Raw genomic sequence first — 18,556 nt, forward strand, 5'->3', positions numbered from 1 at the left:
AAGGGCTTAAGGATACGATACTATCGCCTTATCGGAAAGTCTTTTAATTGTACTATTTTTAACACGGTTTGGATCCTTTCTTTTTATTACAATAATGTTACTAGAGTGTTAAAGACATTCTTTTCTTAGGGGGTGTTTGGTTCACAGATTCTAGGTATACGATATAAGTTTAGAATGGTTTAAACTCCCAATACTTTGTGATTGATTTATGATTTTAAGAACTCTACCTCAATCAAAGCTTAAAGGGAGGTGGGTTTTATTCATACCAATACTTTTAAGTATCAAAAAAAAAAAGAAAAAAAAAAGGTACTTCATACTTCATGCTTAATCAACCCAAACATATAGCAAGAATCAAGTTCTAAACCCATAACATTATGATTTCATTCCTGATCCTAACCGTACCCCATATCATTTTACGAACCAAACACCCCCTTAATTGTAAAATTCTACTCATGTATGAATCAAAGGCCAGAGTTCAATGCCTCGAACAATAAGACCACTCTTCCAACCGATGCCCTGAACCTCATTCAGTGTCACCTCCAAGACCATCTGTTCATCTGAAGCCTCAACACTAGAATTAACATGGAATATGCCCATCTCGATCTCCATCCATCCATCAACTCTTTCCTCTGGAAGCTCATCAGGATCTCTACGCAAACTTCGTCCTGAATCTCCTGATGCCGCCTTCAGATAGAATTTCTTAAAGATAACTCCACGATGGTTGTAATTATTTGACAACCCTTCTTCAGATTTTGCAAATACAGACACCATAACTGGTATATGTTCAAATCTATAAGCATGATTGTCATCTGCATCTGTCTTGAACACAAAATACACGGCGTATGTTGTATCTGGCGATAGGAATTTGGTGTGTATTCTTCCTTTTATTTCTAGACGACATTCATCATAGTCTGTATAGAGCTCAACAATCTCTAAGGACCTACAAAAAGATGATGCACTTCCATTAAGAGGCACTTCATCTAAGATTGATCATACATTAACATATTAACAGAGTAGTTGTATACTTATTAGAGTCTTAGAATATGCTTTGTTCCCTTAATTTTCATGATAAGGGCTATTTAAGTATAGTAAAATTTACAATTAAAATGAATTCAGATAAGTTCAGTTATGTTAGGCAAGTTAAAATTAGGTGAATAGAATGCACTCTTAAAACGAATAAATATGCACATACATATACAATGCGTTAAGAATTATTGTGTATTTCCATTTATAGAAAATAGAACGAGAAGAATAGAAACCTCGATTCCGGTACATATTTCCAATGTTGATGGGTGCCTCCCCAAGCTATATTCAGAGCCCTTGCACCAAGCCTGTAGGATTTCTTTCCAGTCTATAAATCCAAGGAAAATCTCTATGTTATGCAGCCAAAAATTAACATGTACAGAGTAAATCAGCATATTACCAAACAATGGAGTAACAAAATTGTGCTACGTGACTAAAAATCTGTTCATGATTCAACATATGACTAATTGAATTAGTAAAGCATACTATGGAGTACCTTTGATTTTAAGCGGGCTAGTACGTGTATACATTATGGAGTATATATATATATATATTTTTTTCCTTAATAAACGTGTTGGAAAATAATAACATGGAGTACGGAGTATCAATTAAGTTTTGTTGAATGGACCCCATTTGACCGACTATGATTACAAATTTGCAAGTAGCCAAGTAGTTAAGTGGTTTCAACCTAAAAGTTACAACTCTTACAAGTTCAATTATTTGGAAATACAGGATCCTCTTTATCCATATGTAATAGTCAAAATTATCTCTATTAATGATAATTAATTATCTCTATTATGAAGGGCTACACTCGTCATAACTGTCAACTTTATACGACCAAGGAGGTTCCACCTCAAAACTATATAGCAATGAGGGGAGTAGCCCCTTAGCCATATAAAGTGGACACAACTTTCTTATTTCTTCAATGTAAGATACATATCCCAATACAAACTTTCACTTATAAACTCAACCAATATAGGACAACATACCACTCACATGTGGGTTTTCTCGTGGGCTCAACAATTAATATCATCTTCATACAATAAAACTTAATTTTTTAGAAATTTTATACGTGTTTAATTTAATATAAAATTGCTATCTCATACAAAGACCAATCAAAAAGCGGAAATCTAAGAGTAATTAATAATCAGGTGCAGAAATTGAAAATCCAAAAATTCAGATTTTCAAAACTTATCCAAAAACTAATTGAAAATGCAAAAAAAAAAAAAAAAAAAAAAAAAAAAAAAAAAAAAAAAAAAAAAACTCCCTGCATACCATTATTAGATTCTTATTTCTAGCATTTATTCATCACATAATAAGAGAAATAGGAATTTAATTAAGGGACGGAGGGAGTAGTAATTACCTTAGAGCAATCATTGTTCAAGAGTATAGGAGATCGGCAAAGGCGAAAATAGTGTTCCTTTTTTGAAACAATTTGTTCTTGTTGTTGTCGTTGATCATGTACAAGCTGTATGGACGAGTGGTCGATGAAGTGATCACAGTTAAAGGGAATAAACTTCTCCCAAGCGAAATCGGATTCGGAGGCGGATAAAAACTGCTTTGACACCGCCGATGATCGGATGACATCGGCGGGCGTTGTCAATGAAAGGATTTGCGAAAGACATTCTTCAGGTAAGTCTATGAAGTTTGTACTTGACAAAGACATGTTTTGAAGTTTTTTGGGGTTTTTACTTTTTTAAGGGGATTAACAAGAAATGAAGTTAAGGAAAAAGGAGGGAATAAATGAACCAAGTCTTATTTTAATTGCTCTTATGCCTCCTAGTCAACGCCTCGCAGCCCTCGCTTGGGTCGGCATTTTTTTTTTTTTTTTTTTGGGTGTCTTTAGAGTTTAGAGTTTTAGACCCATCCATAATTAACCCACGACCAAATTTGTCGACATGATTAATCAACTATTCATTAATTAAAAAGGTACACATTAAATAGTTGTATCTTGTATGTGGTCCCTAAGGCCTAAATACAACAGTTTTGATGAATTGTTTTATTTATTTATTCTACTTTGACGAAAACGAATAGTTTTGACAATTACGGACTACGTACAATTTAGATGAAAACAAAATTTCATAGCAGTCGAAGTTACTCGATCGGTTAAGGTTATTTGGTCAAAGTTTATTTAGTCAGACAGGTCATTATTATGTATGTGTCATTCGACGTATGGCCACACAAACAACACACTTTTAAACGTACACAGTCTATTCATATTTTTACATTGACTCTATCTTTTATTAATTTATAAAGACACATATTGCCATATAATATATTTTTGGATTAGTCATTTTTATATATAGTTTCATTAGATCAAGCTTTTATACTTCTTAGTAATATATAATTACAAATTTATGGTCAAAGTTGTGCATCGGCTTGTGTGCCGATCAAAGTATTATGATTATTATGAAACGGATGGAGTATATATTTATATGCTCTTAATCTAATGACCAAAGTTCAACCTTGAAAATCAAAAGTGCCTTATAAAGTTCTCCATAATTGACATTGATATACTCCCTCTATCTCTATTTTATTTTTATTTTTTTTTTGCCTCATTTGACTTTTTACAGTCTTCAAAGCATTTTTAAAACTTACGAGTACATAACTTCAATTCTATATGCGTAAAAGCTAAAAAAACTTGAAATTAATAATATATACCATAAGACGAATCTAACAAAACCCCACAAATGTTATCTCTGTTAATTAATAGGAACTTATGGTCAAAGTTTTTAAAATTTGACCCATACCATTTATTTGTAAAAAAAAAAATTAAAAAAAAAAAACAGGGATAGAGGGAGTAGCAGTAGTATCAAAAATCTCGTATAATTAGTCATTACACAATACTTCCTCCGTTTCTTTTTAGTTGACATGTTTTTTTAGTCATGTTTGTCAATGCACAACTTCAACCATTTATATATTTAATTACCGATAAGTAAAAATTATAAAAAGTTGATATATATTGTGATGAATCTAACATGATCTTGCATGACTAGATTTTTTATTATGTACAAAGCACAAAATACGGTTAAAGAGGAGTGTGTGAATAGTGCTAAAGTCAAAACGTGTCAATTAAATTAAATAAAAAAAAAAAGAGGTAGTATTAACTAATGTGGCAGCATGATATGTTGATTGGGCCATAAAATTAGTATGAGCCAGACTTCACATGACATTTTCCATACTTAGGCAGTGGGCTTACACAACCTAGCTTGTGCATAATATCAAGATTTTTTCATTTAAAAACGATGAATAGATAAAGAAAACAATCACATTTTAAAAAACCAAAATCCATACTTGTTCCATAATATCTTAACCCAACATAATATCATCATCACATCATCAAACAAAGAAAAAAAAAAAGAAAAACATGAAGTAATTTTACTCTTCCAAATAAGATGTTTAATCGAAAGGACGAAGCTCAAAGCCATAAACAATAATTCCACTCTTCCAAATAAGATGTTTAGTCTGTTTAATCCTCATCTCCAACACTTTCCTTTCATTCGAACCATTATTTTCACCAACACGATACCTGCTCATCTCTACCTCTAGCCATCCATCATTTCGCTGAGTCGGCCACTGATCGTCGGACATCATCGCAGCTCTCGAATACGACGCTGCCTTGAGGTAGAAATTCTTGACGGGGTGTCCATTATTATCATCAGTGGATAGCTCTTCTTCATTAGCCTCGATCACAGATGCCTCCACGGGTGTACGTTCAAAGCCGTAGCAACGGCCGATAGCAGGATGCTCCTTGTACACAAAGTACACACCATAAATTGTGTTTGCCGAGAGGTATTTGCTGTGGAATTTTCCAATTATATCTAGCCAACATACGGTGATCAGTGATGCAACTTCCGGGAACCTATAATTTTAATAAAAGACGTTACAAATCTCTCAATATATTGATATGTATTGTACTAGCTCATATTTATATGTTTTCAAGTTGTTTTTTTTTTTTTATTTTTTTTTATTTTAGGAGTTTAATTTTTAGTGTGATAACTTTCTAAATTATCTAAAATCTTGCATAGCAACCATAATAAATACGGAGTATTAATTTATTACCGTCAATTATTCAACTGGCAATTGTACGAATCTTAAGCTTTAATTTAGTAAATATATTATAAAAAGTTAATATTATAAAAATTCAAGAGAAATATAGCAAGATCCCAAATTAATGACAATACCTTTTTTTAATATAAAATTTACAACACAAGATAATCAAAGAAAAAATTGTATGAATAGTGTAATTAAAATTACAAACATTGCGACTAAAAATGAATAGGGGAAGTATAATAAAGTACATACATTGAGAACTGACTATAGATTTAATATGTAGAAAGAAAGAAAAACCTTGATTCAGGGATATATTTCCAGCTCCAGTAAATACGGGTGTCCCCCCAAGCAATCTTCAACTTCCTGGCACCAAGCATGAAGATTTTCTTCCCAGTACAATAATCCAAGGCAAAGCTCTAAATAATACAGCGTAATTTAACATGAATATATTACCAAGTAGTAGGAAAAAACACAAATTATGGCTGTAACAAACTAATAATAACTAGCTAGTAGGAAACAACTTAACAACACAAATTTGAAATAACTTGTATCTTATTGTTGTCTCTTGCCCTAATTTTATAGTATCATTTAATAATTTAATATTTTGGCAAATTGTTATTTAGTTTAGTATTGTTCTAGACATATTGAGTCTTATTATATTACGGAGTAATATGAACTATACAAATAAGACAATGATTATCATATAAATAGGTGTATTTTTGGAAACGTTAAAGAAATTTTATTCTTTAATTAGTCCTTTTATGATTTTATCACTTCTATGTATATCAAAAACAACGGGTTGTTTGAAATGACCGGTCTCTTATTGCAACTAACCTTAATTTTTTTTTTAGTCACTATATCTAAAAAGTGTGTATTTGACTTTTTGAAAACGACAAAAAGATATAGTATCTTCACTAGATTTTTGTACTTCATTTATTAATTTTATGGATATCATAACAGTACAACCGGTTATTTAAAACAATCGGTCTCTTATTGCAACAAATATTCAAACAAACGAACGAACAAACAAACAAACAAACAAACAAAAAAAACTTTAGACCTTTGAAGTAGAGAGAGAATAATTAATTAAGTGTTTTCCCTCTACTCTCCCCCCTTTTATTTTCTTACCCCATATTTCTTACAAAATTATACTTATTTATTCTATATCTATCACCAAGAATACACTTAAATAAATTAGCTAGGGTGTCTATTTGATCAGTGTTTGGTTTGAATTTAGGTCAAATTTGATCCACATTAAAATTCAATTTTAAAAAATTAAATCTAATGCAATTCAATCCAATTAAGTTTTGGTAATATGGACCCAACCCGAAACTGATTTCAAATAAGCATCCATTTTTTTTATGCTCTAATGTTATAATAATGGAATTAAAAAATATACAACTTATTAAAAATGGGATGGCCTATATTGCTTCATAATACCTTAGGGAGTATTTAAGATGTTTAATTGGGTTAGCTAGCTTGTTGTGCTTTCTATGCATGCAGTGTCACTAATTTTAGTTAACTTAAAAATAATTTTTGATTTGTAGAAATTAAAGAATTTGGATTTTTGATTTATATAGATCCATACCCCTTTAATTCGATTTGACCTGATTCTAAATTTATATAAAATAAAGGCCAATCTAATCCAATCCAAAATTTCAAAACTTCCATTTTGATTGTCCAATTTACCTTGAGGGATTTGATGACCGACTTCTTTAAGACTTTTGGAATTGTTAAAAAAAAAAAAAAAAAAAAACTTTTTTTTTCCTCTTACTTTTACAATGTATGAATAAGTGATTTTTTTTTTCTTCTTGAATATTTTTATTATTAAATTTGACGTAAGAAATAAATCCCCATATGTTCCATGATAATGTTACGCTTATTATATTTTGCACATATATGATGATATTCAGTAGTTGAGCATAACGATTGAATTTGGGGAGAGTGGGATTTATACTGTGCATGTATCACAGTTGTACTCCGTATAAATTAAATCATTTTCACAAATTATTCTTCTAGTTGTGCATAACAAAGTTTTAATAAGACTTTGTTATGTTATTTTTTTTAGTAAAATTGATCTCTAACACTCACCTGGATCGGTCTTATAATAATTTATTAATATGACTCATTTCATAGCCTTTTTCACGTGGCTTGATCGATTTTTCTCACTTATATTAGTGAGCGTAAATTAAACACTTGGATCAACAAATAAATGTGCTATGTCTATAAAAAATGAGAGGATTACCAACCTGAGCATTGTTGTTCAAGAGTACAGGATTCTGGCAGAGATATAAAAAGAGAGCCTTCTTGTTTTTTAATATTTGTTCATCAATTTGGGTTGATGATTGAGAGATGAAGACATTACAATCAGATGGAATAAACTTCTCCCAAACATAGTTTGATTCCGAGGCAGATAAAAACTGCCTCGAAACCAGTGATGATCGGATAACATCCTTCGGTGTTGTTAATGTAAGTATGTGTGAAAGACATTCCACAAGAAGATATGTTAAGTTCATATGATGCATGTTTATTTTTAGGAGGTTACAAATTTACAGAGAAATGGGATTAGGAAGACAATAATGTGACTTTGCTTGCTTGTTATACAACCCTCTAGTCACGTTTAACTTCTTTTGTTTTTTGAAACGTTGAAAGGAAAGGTGTGAAAAAGCATGTAAGGTGACAACTCTGCCTGTTGTATAAATGTAACGTTTTTTATATCCAACCTAAGCATATACTGTACTACACATATGGGCTTGAAGGCATATATAGCCCAACACAATAATTAACTAAGGTCAATTACATCTTATACAATTAATACAAGAATCGTAGAAACATGCAATTTATTATCACAATCACTGTAAATCAGCATTATTTGGGAAAAAAAATTAACCCCAAATTCACTAAAAAGGAAAAGAAAATTTCCACTCTCACAATCACTGTAATCACACATAATTTGGGGAAAATAAACAATTTTCTTATCATGCAAGTGATTATAAATGAAACTCTATAGATAAAGTGGCAGGAAAGTTAAAAAAAATTTAAATGTACTTTCTTTGGGGATAATAACACAATTATATTATCATTTCTCCGGTATTTAAGTTTAAGTTTTTAGACACGTGCATTAACACGGGCACAAACTAGTCTTAATTAATTCGGAGTAATTAATAACTATTGTTTAACTTTTAGTGATTAATGAGTTCAGACAATATTCTAAAAAAAAGGAAAATGCTATACATAACCCTTAGGGTTATAAATAAGCATTAAATTTACACTTGAAAATCGTAAAAAGTTAAGAAATCATAAAAATGTAAACACTAATTACACTGATTTATGCGTGTTTTTGTCATGAATTTCTAATTTTATACAATTTTCAAGAGTGTATTTAATGCTTATATATAACCCTTAGGGGCTAGGGCTACATATAACATTACCCTAAAAAAAATCATTTAAAATTACTTGTAATGTATTATCGCAAGAATTACCATCCAAAAAACTAAAAACAATACTACTTGTTCCAAGTAGTACAAACCCAAGATGATCATAAATCATCACACTTATTAAGTGAAAAATGTAGTAATTACACATCTATAGTTCTATATTAAAAAGCGCTCCTAAAAACGTTTATGCGCCACGTGTGTCACGCCACCACTCAATAATCAATGGCATCGTGCCACGTCACCACTCAATTATCAATGGAATTGTGTCACGTCACGATTTAATATTTCAAGGCAATGTTAACTAAAAATGCATAGAAAGAGGTTTGAACCCCTAACCTCGTGGAACGTATACCACATGCCTTGCCATCTTAACTAACAATAATTGATGATTTATTGAATCCACATAAATGTATATAAATGTAGAATACAAAAAAAAACACCCAAACTAAAGACAAATGAAACTCATAATAATCTTTCAATTCCTTTTAATATTTTAACATCATGTTTTAAATTATTAATACTAAAAAATTAAAACACTTAATAATAATAATAATAATAAAAAAAAAAAAAAAAAAAACTATCAACATCTCAGCCTGGGTCAACACACTAGTTTAATGTTAATAAAAATAATTGCACATAATGAAAAGCAATCCTTTCCTTTAAAAATCAATCCAAAGGACGAAGTTCAATGCCTTGAACAAGAATACCACTCTTCCAACTAAGGTCTTCAACCTCCATCAGTGCCATCTCCAACACCACCCTTTCGTCGAAAGCCTCAACACCGGAACCAACATGATACCTCCCCATCTCTATCTCTATCCATCCGTCACCTCTTTCCACTGGAAGTTCATCAAACTCTTGTTCCCCAAGATAGTAGTCATTAGCAACTAAACTATGATCTTCATAACTTTTGGATTGCCCTTGTTCATCAGCCTCTAGTAGAGATGCCTTAACTGGTCCATAAAACCCGGCGAAAGAATGCACAACCTTCTGGAACACAAAATACGCGCCATAAGTTGTATCTGCGGAGAGGAATTTGATTGGTATTCGCCCTTTAATATCAAGCCAACATACAGAATTCAGCTGAGCAGTCTCTGGAAACCTACAAATTGACAATACATATATGTAATTCAACCCCATTGAATTGTGTCATTTTATCATAAACACTAGTAATTTATACTTCATGTCATATAATGAAATTTGAGCATTGTTTTGCGTTTGTATTCAATGAATAGTCACTTAAGTTCATGTAGCCGACACCACTTATGGGATTAAGACTTTGATTGATTCAAAGAAAGAGCGAAGAGAAACCTGGATTCAGGGATGAATCTCCAAGTCCAGTATGCAGGGGTGCCGCCCCACGCGATCATCAGCATTCTAGCACCAAGCATGTAGCATTTTTTCCCACTACTTTTGTCCAAGGCAAAACTCTATATTATGCAACAAAATTGTTACAAGTCGTCTACATACATAGTTTATAAAGGAATAAAAATACAACAAGTATGAGAATTATATTGAAAATGAATAAGGTACCTAATTGGCTAATTCTATTTTAGTATAATTGACTTGTTAAAAGTTTAAAGCTAAGAAGTATAGAATCACGATGATTAAGGGTCTGTTCTCTTCAACTTAATTTCAATTCAGTTCAGCTTCAATCAGTTCAGTTCCTAATTTCCTTATCTCATAAACAATTCATTTCATTTCAGTTCAGCTCCAATTAATTCAGCTCAGTAAATCAAAACAGGCCCTAAGTATTAGTTGTACTACCAAAAGTTATAAATTAAATGATTAGCTAGCAAGAGCAATTTTGAAACAGGGGAATTGAAAAACAAAAACGTAATAGTATTGTGTTAGAATCTACCCTTACAATGAGTCAATGATACTTTGAACTTACAAGATCATATATTAATGTACTCCCTCCTCCATCCCTCAATAAACTTACATTTTGAATTTAGTGGTAAAAGTTTTTTAAAATTGATTATAAAAATACACTATTATAAAGTTCAAAATCATATTACGTGTGATGTTGGATTTGACCTGAAATGAATTCTCAAAATACCAATTTCTTAGAATTTTCCTCAAATCATATTGAACATATACGTTGTTAAAGATGTTCATTGAAAACTATTAAAATCAATGCGCAACAATAAAAATGAAACCAAAAGAGTATTGAAGAGTGGACTATAAAAATATTAAGCATAATAAATCAACCCTTAATAACAACCATCATAACCTTCAATAAAGTCGTTACTCTCTATATATAGTAGCAAATAAAATAGAAAACTTACCCTTATCTAATGAATGAATACTTAGATCTACAAATTACTCCCTAAATAAATTTAAAAAAAAAAATTACCTGAGTTTTATTGTTGAAAAGTACAGGAGAATGACAAAGAGAGAAAAAGAGATCTTTTTTAGAAGGAAATTGTTGTTGATCAATTGGAATTGACGATTGAGATAAGAAGTAATGATAATCGGACGGCAGAAAATTGTTCCAAATGGCATCGGATTTCGACGCCAATAAAAACTCCGTCGAAACGGCTGATGATCGGACGACATCCCTCGGCGAAGTCAACGACAAAATGTGCGAAAGACATCCCACAGGTAAATCTAATAAGTTTGTACAAGACATGTCGTCTATTTTTGGGAAGTCACTCGATTTCAGAGATTTTGTTTGTGATAGTTTGCTTGCTTTCATTCTCCCCGTCTACTAGTCGGTTGTAGTGTTGTACTCCGTCAACGTTTTGCCTTACTTGTTAGACATAGCAAGAGCCCATTGTAAGCTAAGCTAGTGGGTTGTGTTGAGTCACTTGTGTGCCAAATTTGGATACTCCCCGAGCCCCTGTGTTTCGAATTAATTGATATACTATTTTCATTAAATTTTAGATGTAACAAAGGGATATTTTTTTGTGAAGTAATCGTATGAAATATTTCTTTATTGCAATTAAAAATTAATGGAGGTAGTATCATCTTGGACACGTAGTTTTAATATTACTATGTGAAAGCTTTAAAATGAGTAATTAATGTAAATTAGGGAATCTAGTTTATGTTATTAATATGTAGTGGATATGCACGACCCTGAAATGACATGTGCGAAGAGTTGTGCGTTAAGGTGTAAATTAGGGTTGTGCGTGATGCTGTTAGTTCGAATAATTGGGTTGAATTCGGTTACGGTCTGATTAGGAAGGGTTGTGCGTAAAAGTGTACAAAGTGTCCTCTCAACTTGTAATATATATATATATATTTTTAATGTTCCACACGGTTCACCCTTTAGGCTAATTCGGATTCGGGAATCAATTTTGGGTGGCTAGGTTCCACTCTCCTTCCAATTGTTGTTACGGGGGATTGAACACAGGTTTTCCCTATCAAGTGTAGTCCCAATCACCACTACACTAATAGCCAATTGGTTTAACTTGTATTATTTAAAAGACTAACAATTATTTTGAAGGAATAAAAGACTAACAATTTAAGGACAAAGAAATAAATAAAAGAATAGCAATGTGAAGCCTGAATATTATTAACAATTCAAAATATATATATGTGCCACAGACCTATAGTACACCAGCCCATCATAAAAATAGTGCTAAGCCCAATAACCTATATTCTTACGGGCTTATTAAAAATGTACTAGAACGATTTCGTGTCCGATTCCAGTGTAATTTGGTTAAGCTTAAGATTTATTAATTAGAAATTTTTTTTATTTGTAATGTGATTTGGTATGCTTTGTTTTCCTTTTTAATTTATTCCAATCTTTGTCAATTCACTTGTTATCATTGAACTTTATGTATTTGTACACTTATGTAAAAGAAAACACATATTTAAGTGGGGTTTTTTGTTAGAAATTTCTTCAATTGTATTACCTAAATATCTAATAAGAAATTTCATGTATTGGCAATAAGAAAATCAAATAAAAAGACATGGTCTCGTGTTGTTCATATTATCATTTTTATTTGATACCATAATTTAGATGAAAAAAAAAAAAAACAACTCTCAAATTATATTTGGTATTAGAGTATAGTCCATTTGTTATATAGGTGAATGGTAAATCTATATTTATCTATACTTAGTATTTAAAAACACAAACCATCATTCCCATCATGTCACGTGTAAACTTTACTTTTCACCAATGTCATATGTTACCTCACCTTTTCATTAATTAATCCCCTTTCTCATATTAAAAAAAAAAGAAAAAAAAAGGACTAGCTTTAATTGAATATATGTATGAAAGTTATTTGATTCACTTTCTTCTAGCTTAATATCTTATACAACAACCTTCAATTGTTACCCTTTCTTCTTCTATATAAACTATTCATTTTCCAATTAAAACATATTATAAAATAAAAATTTATATTGTACACCTATATACATATACCGTGTATTGCACGGGTCAGAAGGCTAGTTAAATATGAATCTCCTCCATTTAACTGAAATTAAATTTTTTAATAGTGAGTTTTAATTGAGAGATATTTTTATCAATTTAATGCAAATACTAATTAAGATTTCCAATTATTAAAAACTATTTTATAAAAAGCTAGCACCTTTAAATTAGGATTACCTCGGATAAAAGAATAATGCTTTAACGTAGCATGGTATGTCAAGAAACACAATGGTGATTGGCAAGAGTCAAGGAGGTGAAAAGGAACGAGAAAAAAGTGCCTTTAATTTGGTGCTTCTATTCTTGAGCTCAACATCACACCTCCCCACCCCTTTTCTTCTCCGGAATCTCCCTTTTGCTTTGGCTCTACAAACTTTGCTTTTTAAGCAAGTTTAAATTGATGCCATTAAGCTAATTATTAAGCTAATTCTATCACATACGTACGTGTATATGATAATTGTCGCCCTATAAAATTTTACCAAACTCTAATATATTCGGTAATTGCCATTCATCAATAATAAACTGATTTTATAAGCCATTTTAAAGCGAGTTAAAGACAAATCGACAAACACATCATGGTGCTCATTGACTCATTGCATCTACAAAATTATTATGTAGTGAAAGTGTATTGACAATGGTAGTGTTTGAAATCACATATTATATCTTATGCTTTATTATTGAACAAAGCTTGATAACATCACTTAATAAGGACAAGGCAGAAAGATCTTGTTTTTGGATGTTGAGGATCTAGATGAAATTGTATTTGCAAAACTTACTCCAACAATACTTTGTATGTATTAAGGGGCTATACAAAGTGAGGATCAAAATTAACTACAGGCATAAAAACCAAATCACCAAACACAACCAAGTGTACTAAACATGATACTAGTTACTCATGTTCTTGAGAGCGCGAGAAGGAGGTTGTCCTCCACGCGCTAGCACGTGACAACCACATGCCGTGTTATACACGACTATGCCATTAACACGTTAACAAGTACATTTGTTCCGAGATGCTCAGATATAAGCTTGATAAAATGGATCCTTAAGCTAATAGAAGAAGGCAAAGTAAAATGGACTTAAATCTACTTGTATAATAGTGGAAAGTGCTCTTTAGTATTGGCCTTTAAAGACGGTCTCACTTGGGCATCATTTCTTTATGCTTCCAGCCTTGATATGTTGATAAAGTAAAGGTTGAATGCTTGCATTTTTGAAATGGAAATTCGAAATTTATCAGAATGCTAGTTATAAAACATTGTACAATTTTCTATACTAATTTAATTTGCATACTGTAATCGCTACACTTTCTACTCGTTTCATAACCAATTTACCATTTAACATCAATTAAACATTACACAACGTATTTACAAGAAAACGTTCACATCCATTATCAACCCGAACGCCTTCGTAAATCATAGGCATACAAATCTTTTACTCTTAAATCCTAATAATACATTCAAATGTTAGTGGAAAATAGAAAGTAAAAAGTACAATTAAATCTCTATATTAATATTATAGAGACAATACAACACCAGTCTCCCTGGCATCCAAAAATTTGCCCCCACTTTTTTTGTTCTTCTCCTCCTAATTTCAATCCTTTTGTCAGGCAATCAATTTCAATCCCCAAACAAACAAAAGTCCTTTTTTTGACCCGTTTTTTCAACCCACTTTCTCCTCTCCCAATGTACATTTAGTACCCTACATTATTTGGAGACCCAAACCCTTTTCAAACCCACAAATACTACTTTTTTTTCCCTCAAAAAGTCTCCCTTTTTTTTTTCCCCCTATAAATCTAAACTAATTGCATTTTTCTATAGTTATAAATATTTTTCTAAGCAAAAGATTTGGAAAAAAGTGAGAAAAAATGTTAATAAATGTCTAGATTAATCGATCAGACAAACTTGGTAGCCTTCTAAAGAAGTTTAGACTAGTTGGAGGCATTGGTTCTCTAAACATGGGATGCCTCAAAAAATAAAACCCAAGTGCTACGGCAACCATTTTTGGGGGTACTGCATATAATGTTATTGTTATCATAAAACATACCCCTATAAATAGTTTTGTAGCCCTCGGGTCTCGCCAACTTACTAATGCTTGTACTCGCTCGCCTTGGGTCGCTAAATCGCCCAACACGGTTTGAACCCGGGCTGCCAAAATTCGCAACCGATCATACCGAACACGGATTAAGTCTGGTGGGGTTGAACTTGGGACCGTGTCGAATTCTTCATCAAGGTCATCCGGGTCAACGGTTTCTGCTTGTGATAATCGGGTATCCATACCCGCGGGTATTTTGGGTCGAAACCGGTAATACCATATTCCAATTAGGAAAACATAGAGGAATCCGGTTGGGACTATTAAGTCAGGATACCAAACTAGGACCAAATAAAGAATGTGAACCAAAATTGTGGTTAATGGGTTCCTCCATCTTCTTATATGGTTTAACCACTTGGCTAACCCGATTGCCCAAGCGAGCACGGCTACGATCCGAAACCAATTAGCTTTGCTTTTCCTCATGCTCCAAGTATGTGAATCTGCATCTAGCATATACCTGACTACTTCAGGCCCAAGTGGTGGCTCGGAACGGGCTAGCCAAGCTGCTACCATCTTAGTAGCAGCCCCGCGAAGAGCCTCTTGCTGGGCCACCCCAAGCGGTCGTAGATAATGCATCCGCGGAAGAAGAGGCTGTCCATAGATACCACACGTATCCGGCAACAAAGAGGGGCAAACGAATCGAACCGCCAATTCAATTTCACCCATTTTCTTAAGCCCGGTTCGGAGCAATACCAAAAGAGGATAAGAATTAGTATACACCTTGTTACTCTCCAATGTAGACACCCGTATCCGAACCTTACCAATCCGATAGTCCGGCTTCTCCTCCCCCGGGTCAGTAAACATCCGCCAATTATCAAATACTCCGATCGTTAACACCGTACACGGGTCATAAACCTGCCACGTGTACTGCTCGTTCCACCTCGGATCAAAACTATCCGTAACCGTTCGGGTCCGAACCCATTTCTTACCATACTTAGCCACACAATAAGCATCAGTAGAGCCCTTACCCGGACCCTTAGTCTTCATCGGTAGTAACCCACGTCCCCCAAGAACACCAAGCTCTAATACACCAATAGGAGGCTTCCACAACTGCTTCGCCGTCGGCCGGTAATCGCTACACACGTGAGCAGCCTCATCAAGCACGTGATACCCACCCTCTAAACACAACCTCAATAAAACCCTCCCACAATAGGGCCCATCACCTCCACCACCACCACCACTACCACCCTCCAAATTAATCCATTTTGCAGCCACGTGTCGCTCATCAATTCGCTGCTCGATTGACCCCACAGGAATAATAGCGTGGCCTAAAAGCATAGGATCCTTACTAGTCCTATCTTCAACTAACAGAATCAACTGCTCCTCCAAAGGTTCCCCTGCAATTAAAATCAAGTCCTCATTAAAATGCACCGCAGCTCCACCGTGTGCACTCATTGACCCTCGTCTCGTTCGCAACGATTGAAACCCCAATTGCGCTTTAACCCGAATCTCCGGTGCCGTCAATGGAGGGAGGTTCGGCGGAATGTGGAGGTCTTGAGCCTCAATCACTGTCACCCGGAGGTACCATAGTTTCGGGGATTGGTACACCTTCGCACGAGTGTAGGAAACACTCGGCTGCTGCGGAGGTGCATCGGATGTCCACGCTTCAGGGAACGCGTCGTCAGCTTGGGTTCCCATCCAAACCGCAAGCTGTACGTCCCCTGAAACGCCCTCCCCTCCCTCTAGACGATACCATTGCGGGGCCAGCGGACTATCAGGCGGGTCCCGCACTGGCACGTCTGAGAGGTCGAAACAGACCCCTCCTAGGAATCTCTCCGTTGCCGAGTCCCATATCGAGATTTCGAGGGTCCCGGCAACGGAGGATGAGGGAGAGGAGATTGCAAAAACCTCCTGCCACTCCGGGTTCTCAGGAGGTTCACCCGGGCGATAGGCAGCAGGTTTTGTACGTAGTGGTGGTTGAGTTGAGTTTGTGCGTATCTTGATATATGGATTCTCATTAGGTGTTAACCCACGAGCCTTTACGATTCGAACAAAGAGGTATTGCATTGGCTCAACTAAGTCAAATGCTGATATCTTCTCTGTTTCGGGAACAAATTTACCAGATATTACTCTAGGAGCAAACTCACCCGGAGCGGCTCGTTTATGAGCCGCTGCCATTCGCCTTATAATCTCAGGCGGAGGACCCTGCATTTCTGGCGGGGGATGGTGGTGATGTGGGTGGTATTGTTCTTGCTGTGGTGGCGGGTATCCGTCATGATGGTGGTGGACAATCGTTTCAGTTGTCGCACCACCTTGAGGGGGACCTTGTTGTTGAGGAGGAGGACCATGACCTTCTTCCACAACCATCCCTTGAGGCGGAGGACCATGACCTTGAGGGTAAGTACCATTTCCAGCAGCTTCCATTGCAACATCGGTCGGCATTGCTGGAACAACCTCAACCACTCTGCCCTGCTCTACTTCTTCCCTTCTTTGTTCGGGTTGGACCTCCGCCATCTCAGGAGGCGGAGGTCCACCTCCGCATTCGCCTTGCTGCGGAGGAGGTACCTCAATAACATCATCAAAGTAATAAATTCTCAACCCAAGCTCCCCTTTAATCCAGCTAAACACACTCTTCTTCTCCAAAGGAAAGTACACTAACCCTTCATCACCTCTCCTAGAAAATTGTGACCCATACAACTTCACCCTCCCTAGGAAATGATTCTTCCTAGCTGCACCCGAAGGCGACATACGCTTATCATGGTACACCTCGACATTAAGCTCCTCGAAATCCATCGTATTCGGGTCCGAAACAATGAAGTCCAAGGGCTCATTCCAAGTCGGGTTAAGGTCCCGGTACTTGGTAGTAGTCCTCTTTCTTTGCCCATCAAAATCAACCACCACATATGGGCTTGAACTCCCTTGACCATCCTTAGGGAGCAAGTCTCGAGCATCGATCACCTCGACGATTAATCTTCGTACGAGTCTTTGCTCGACGACATTTGCTCCTCCCTGAGGGTCATTCGTAGTTTGAGGTGGTGGTGGTGAGCTCATCACTTCATTGTAATGAACTTATGATGCCTTCTTTTTTGTAAGGTTAGACAAGATTGCCGTTGATAGCGGGGAGAAAAAAATAAAGCACGCAATATTTTCTTTTTAGGAATAAGTGTGGGTGGTAATAATTCTGTTAGTTTAGATGAACTACTACGAGAGGGGGGGTGAATAGTAGTAGGTTCCAATCGCGGAACTTAAGCGGAATTTAAACAATAGAAACGTAAAGAAAACTTAAAGCACACAGCAAGTTTACGAGGAAACCATCCAGTGCCTAACTGGAAGTAAAACCTCGGCCCTATTGGGACTTATAAACAAATTCCACTATAATAGGCAACTCTCCTAGTACAACCTATTACACAGACCTTTGTTTTGCAAGTTCCACCACGGACACTTGACTCTATGATAGGACACTTCCTACCAGACCTAAGACACTTCTCAGGACCCTTTTTCTCCCCTTACCCAGGACACTTCCTAGGTGACCCAAGACACTTCTCAGGTTCCTTTCACTCACTGTGCACTCACAGCTACCACTCGAATTTTACGAGGTTTCAAACTCATACACTTGTGTGAATTTAAGAGAATCCACAATCTC

At 34.9% G+C, this 18,556-nt stretch overlaps 3 protein-coding genes and 1 pseudogene across 3 annotated transcripts; all 4 read right to left on the bottom strand.

Moving 5' to 3' along the window:
* Positions 1–89: 89 nt before the first annotated feature.
* On the bottom strand, positions 90–2,855 carry LOC145568427 (putative F-box protein PP2-B12). Its single transcript, XM_081627850.1, has 3 exons — positions 2,387–2,855; positions 1,260–1,351; positions 90–940 (listed from the first exon to the last, which is right to left on the bottom strand). Exons 1-3 carry the CDS (start codon positions 2,687–2,689, stop codon positions 451–453), a joined length of 885 nt encoding a protein of 294 aa, XP_081483976.1. The 5' UTR covers positions 2,690–2,855; the 3' UTR covers positions 90–450.
* Positions 2,856–4,422: 1,567 nt separating this feature from the next.
* LOC145566179 (putative F-box protein PP2-B12 pseudogene) lies at positions 4,423–7,601 on the bottom strand (annotated as a pseudogene).
* A 1,219-nt stretch (positions 7,602–8,820) lies between these two features.
* Positions 8,821–11,161, bottom strand: LOC145568428 (putative F-box protein PP2-B12). The gene is made up of 3 exons (XM_081627851.1): positions 10,870–11,161; positions 9,825–9,943; positions 8,821–9,615 (listed from the first exon to the last, which is right to left on the bottom strand). Exons 1-3 carry the CDS (start codon positions 11,143–11,145, stop codon positions 9,180–9,182), a joined length of 831 nt encoding a protein of 276 aa, XP_081483977.1. The 5' UTR covers positions 11,146–11,161; the 3' UTR covers positions 8,821–9,179.
* A 3,087-nt stretch (positions 11,162–14,248) lies between these two features.
* On the bottom strand, positions 14,249–18,096 carry LOC145567284 (protein QUIRKY-like). Its single transcript, XM_081626545.1, has one exon. The coding sequence runs from the start codon at positions 17,962–17,964 to the stop codon at positions 14,764–14,766; it is 3,201 nt and encodes a 1,066-aa protein (XP_081482671.1). The 5' UTR covers positions 17,965–18,096; the 3' UTR covers positions 14,249–14,763.
* Positions 18,097–18,556: the final 460 nt, after the last annotated feature.

This window comes from Chenopodium album, chromosome 11 (assembly GCF_948465745.1).
Source record: "Chenopodium album chromosome 11, dcCheAlbu1.1, whole genome shotgun sequence".
Taxonomy (NCBI): Eukaryota; Viridiplantae; Streptophyta; class Magnoliopsida; order Caryophyllales; family Amaranthaceae; genus Chenopodium; species Chenopodium album.

What these genes read in the sequence shown, in the direction of transcription:
- LOC145568427 (XM_081627850.1), bottom strand. Translation starts at nt 2,689, where the DNA reads ATGTCTTTGTCAAGTACAAACTTCATAGACTTACCTGAAGAATGTCTT. An exon ending in TGAACAATGATTGCTCTAAG is followed by an intron (nt 1,352 to 2,386) that starts GTAATTACTACT and finishes TTGGATTTATAG; the next exon opens with ACTGGAAAGAAATCCTACAG. An exon ending in AAATATGTACCGGAATCGAG is followed by an intron (nt 941 to 1,259) that starts GTTTCTATTCTT and finishes ATCTTTTTGTAG; the next exon opens with GTCCTTAGAGATTGTTGAGC.
- LOC145568428 (XM_081627851.1), bottom strand. Translation starts at nt 11,145, where the DNA reads ATGTCTTGTACAAACTTATTAGATTTACCTGTGGGATGTCTTTCGCAC. An exon ending in TTTTCAACAATAAAACTCAG is followed by an intron (nt 9,944 to 10,869) that starts GTAATTTTTTTT and finishes TGCATAATATAG; the next exon opens with AGTTTTGCCTTGGACAAAAG. An exon ending in AGATTCATCCCTGAATCCAG is followed by an intron (nt 9,616 to 9,824) that starts GTTTCTCTTCGC and finishes GTCAATTTGTAG; the next exon opens with GTTTCCAGAGACTGCTCAGC.
- LOC145567284 (XM_081626545.1), bottom strand. Translation starts at nt 17,964, where the DNA reads ATGAGCTCACCACCACCACCTCAAACTACGAATGACCCTCAGGGAGGA.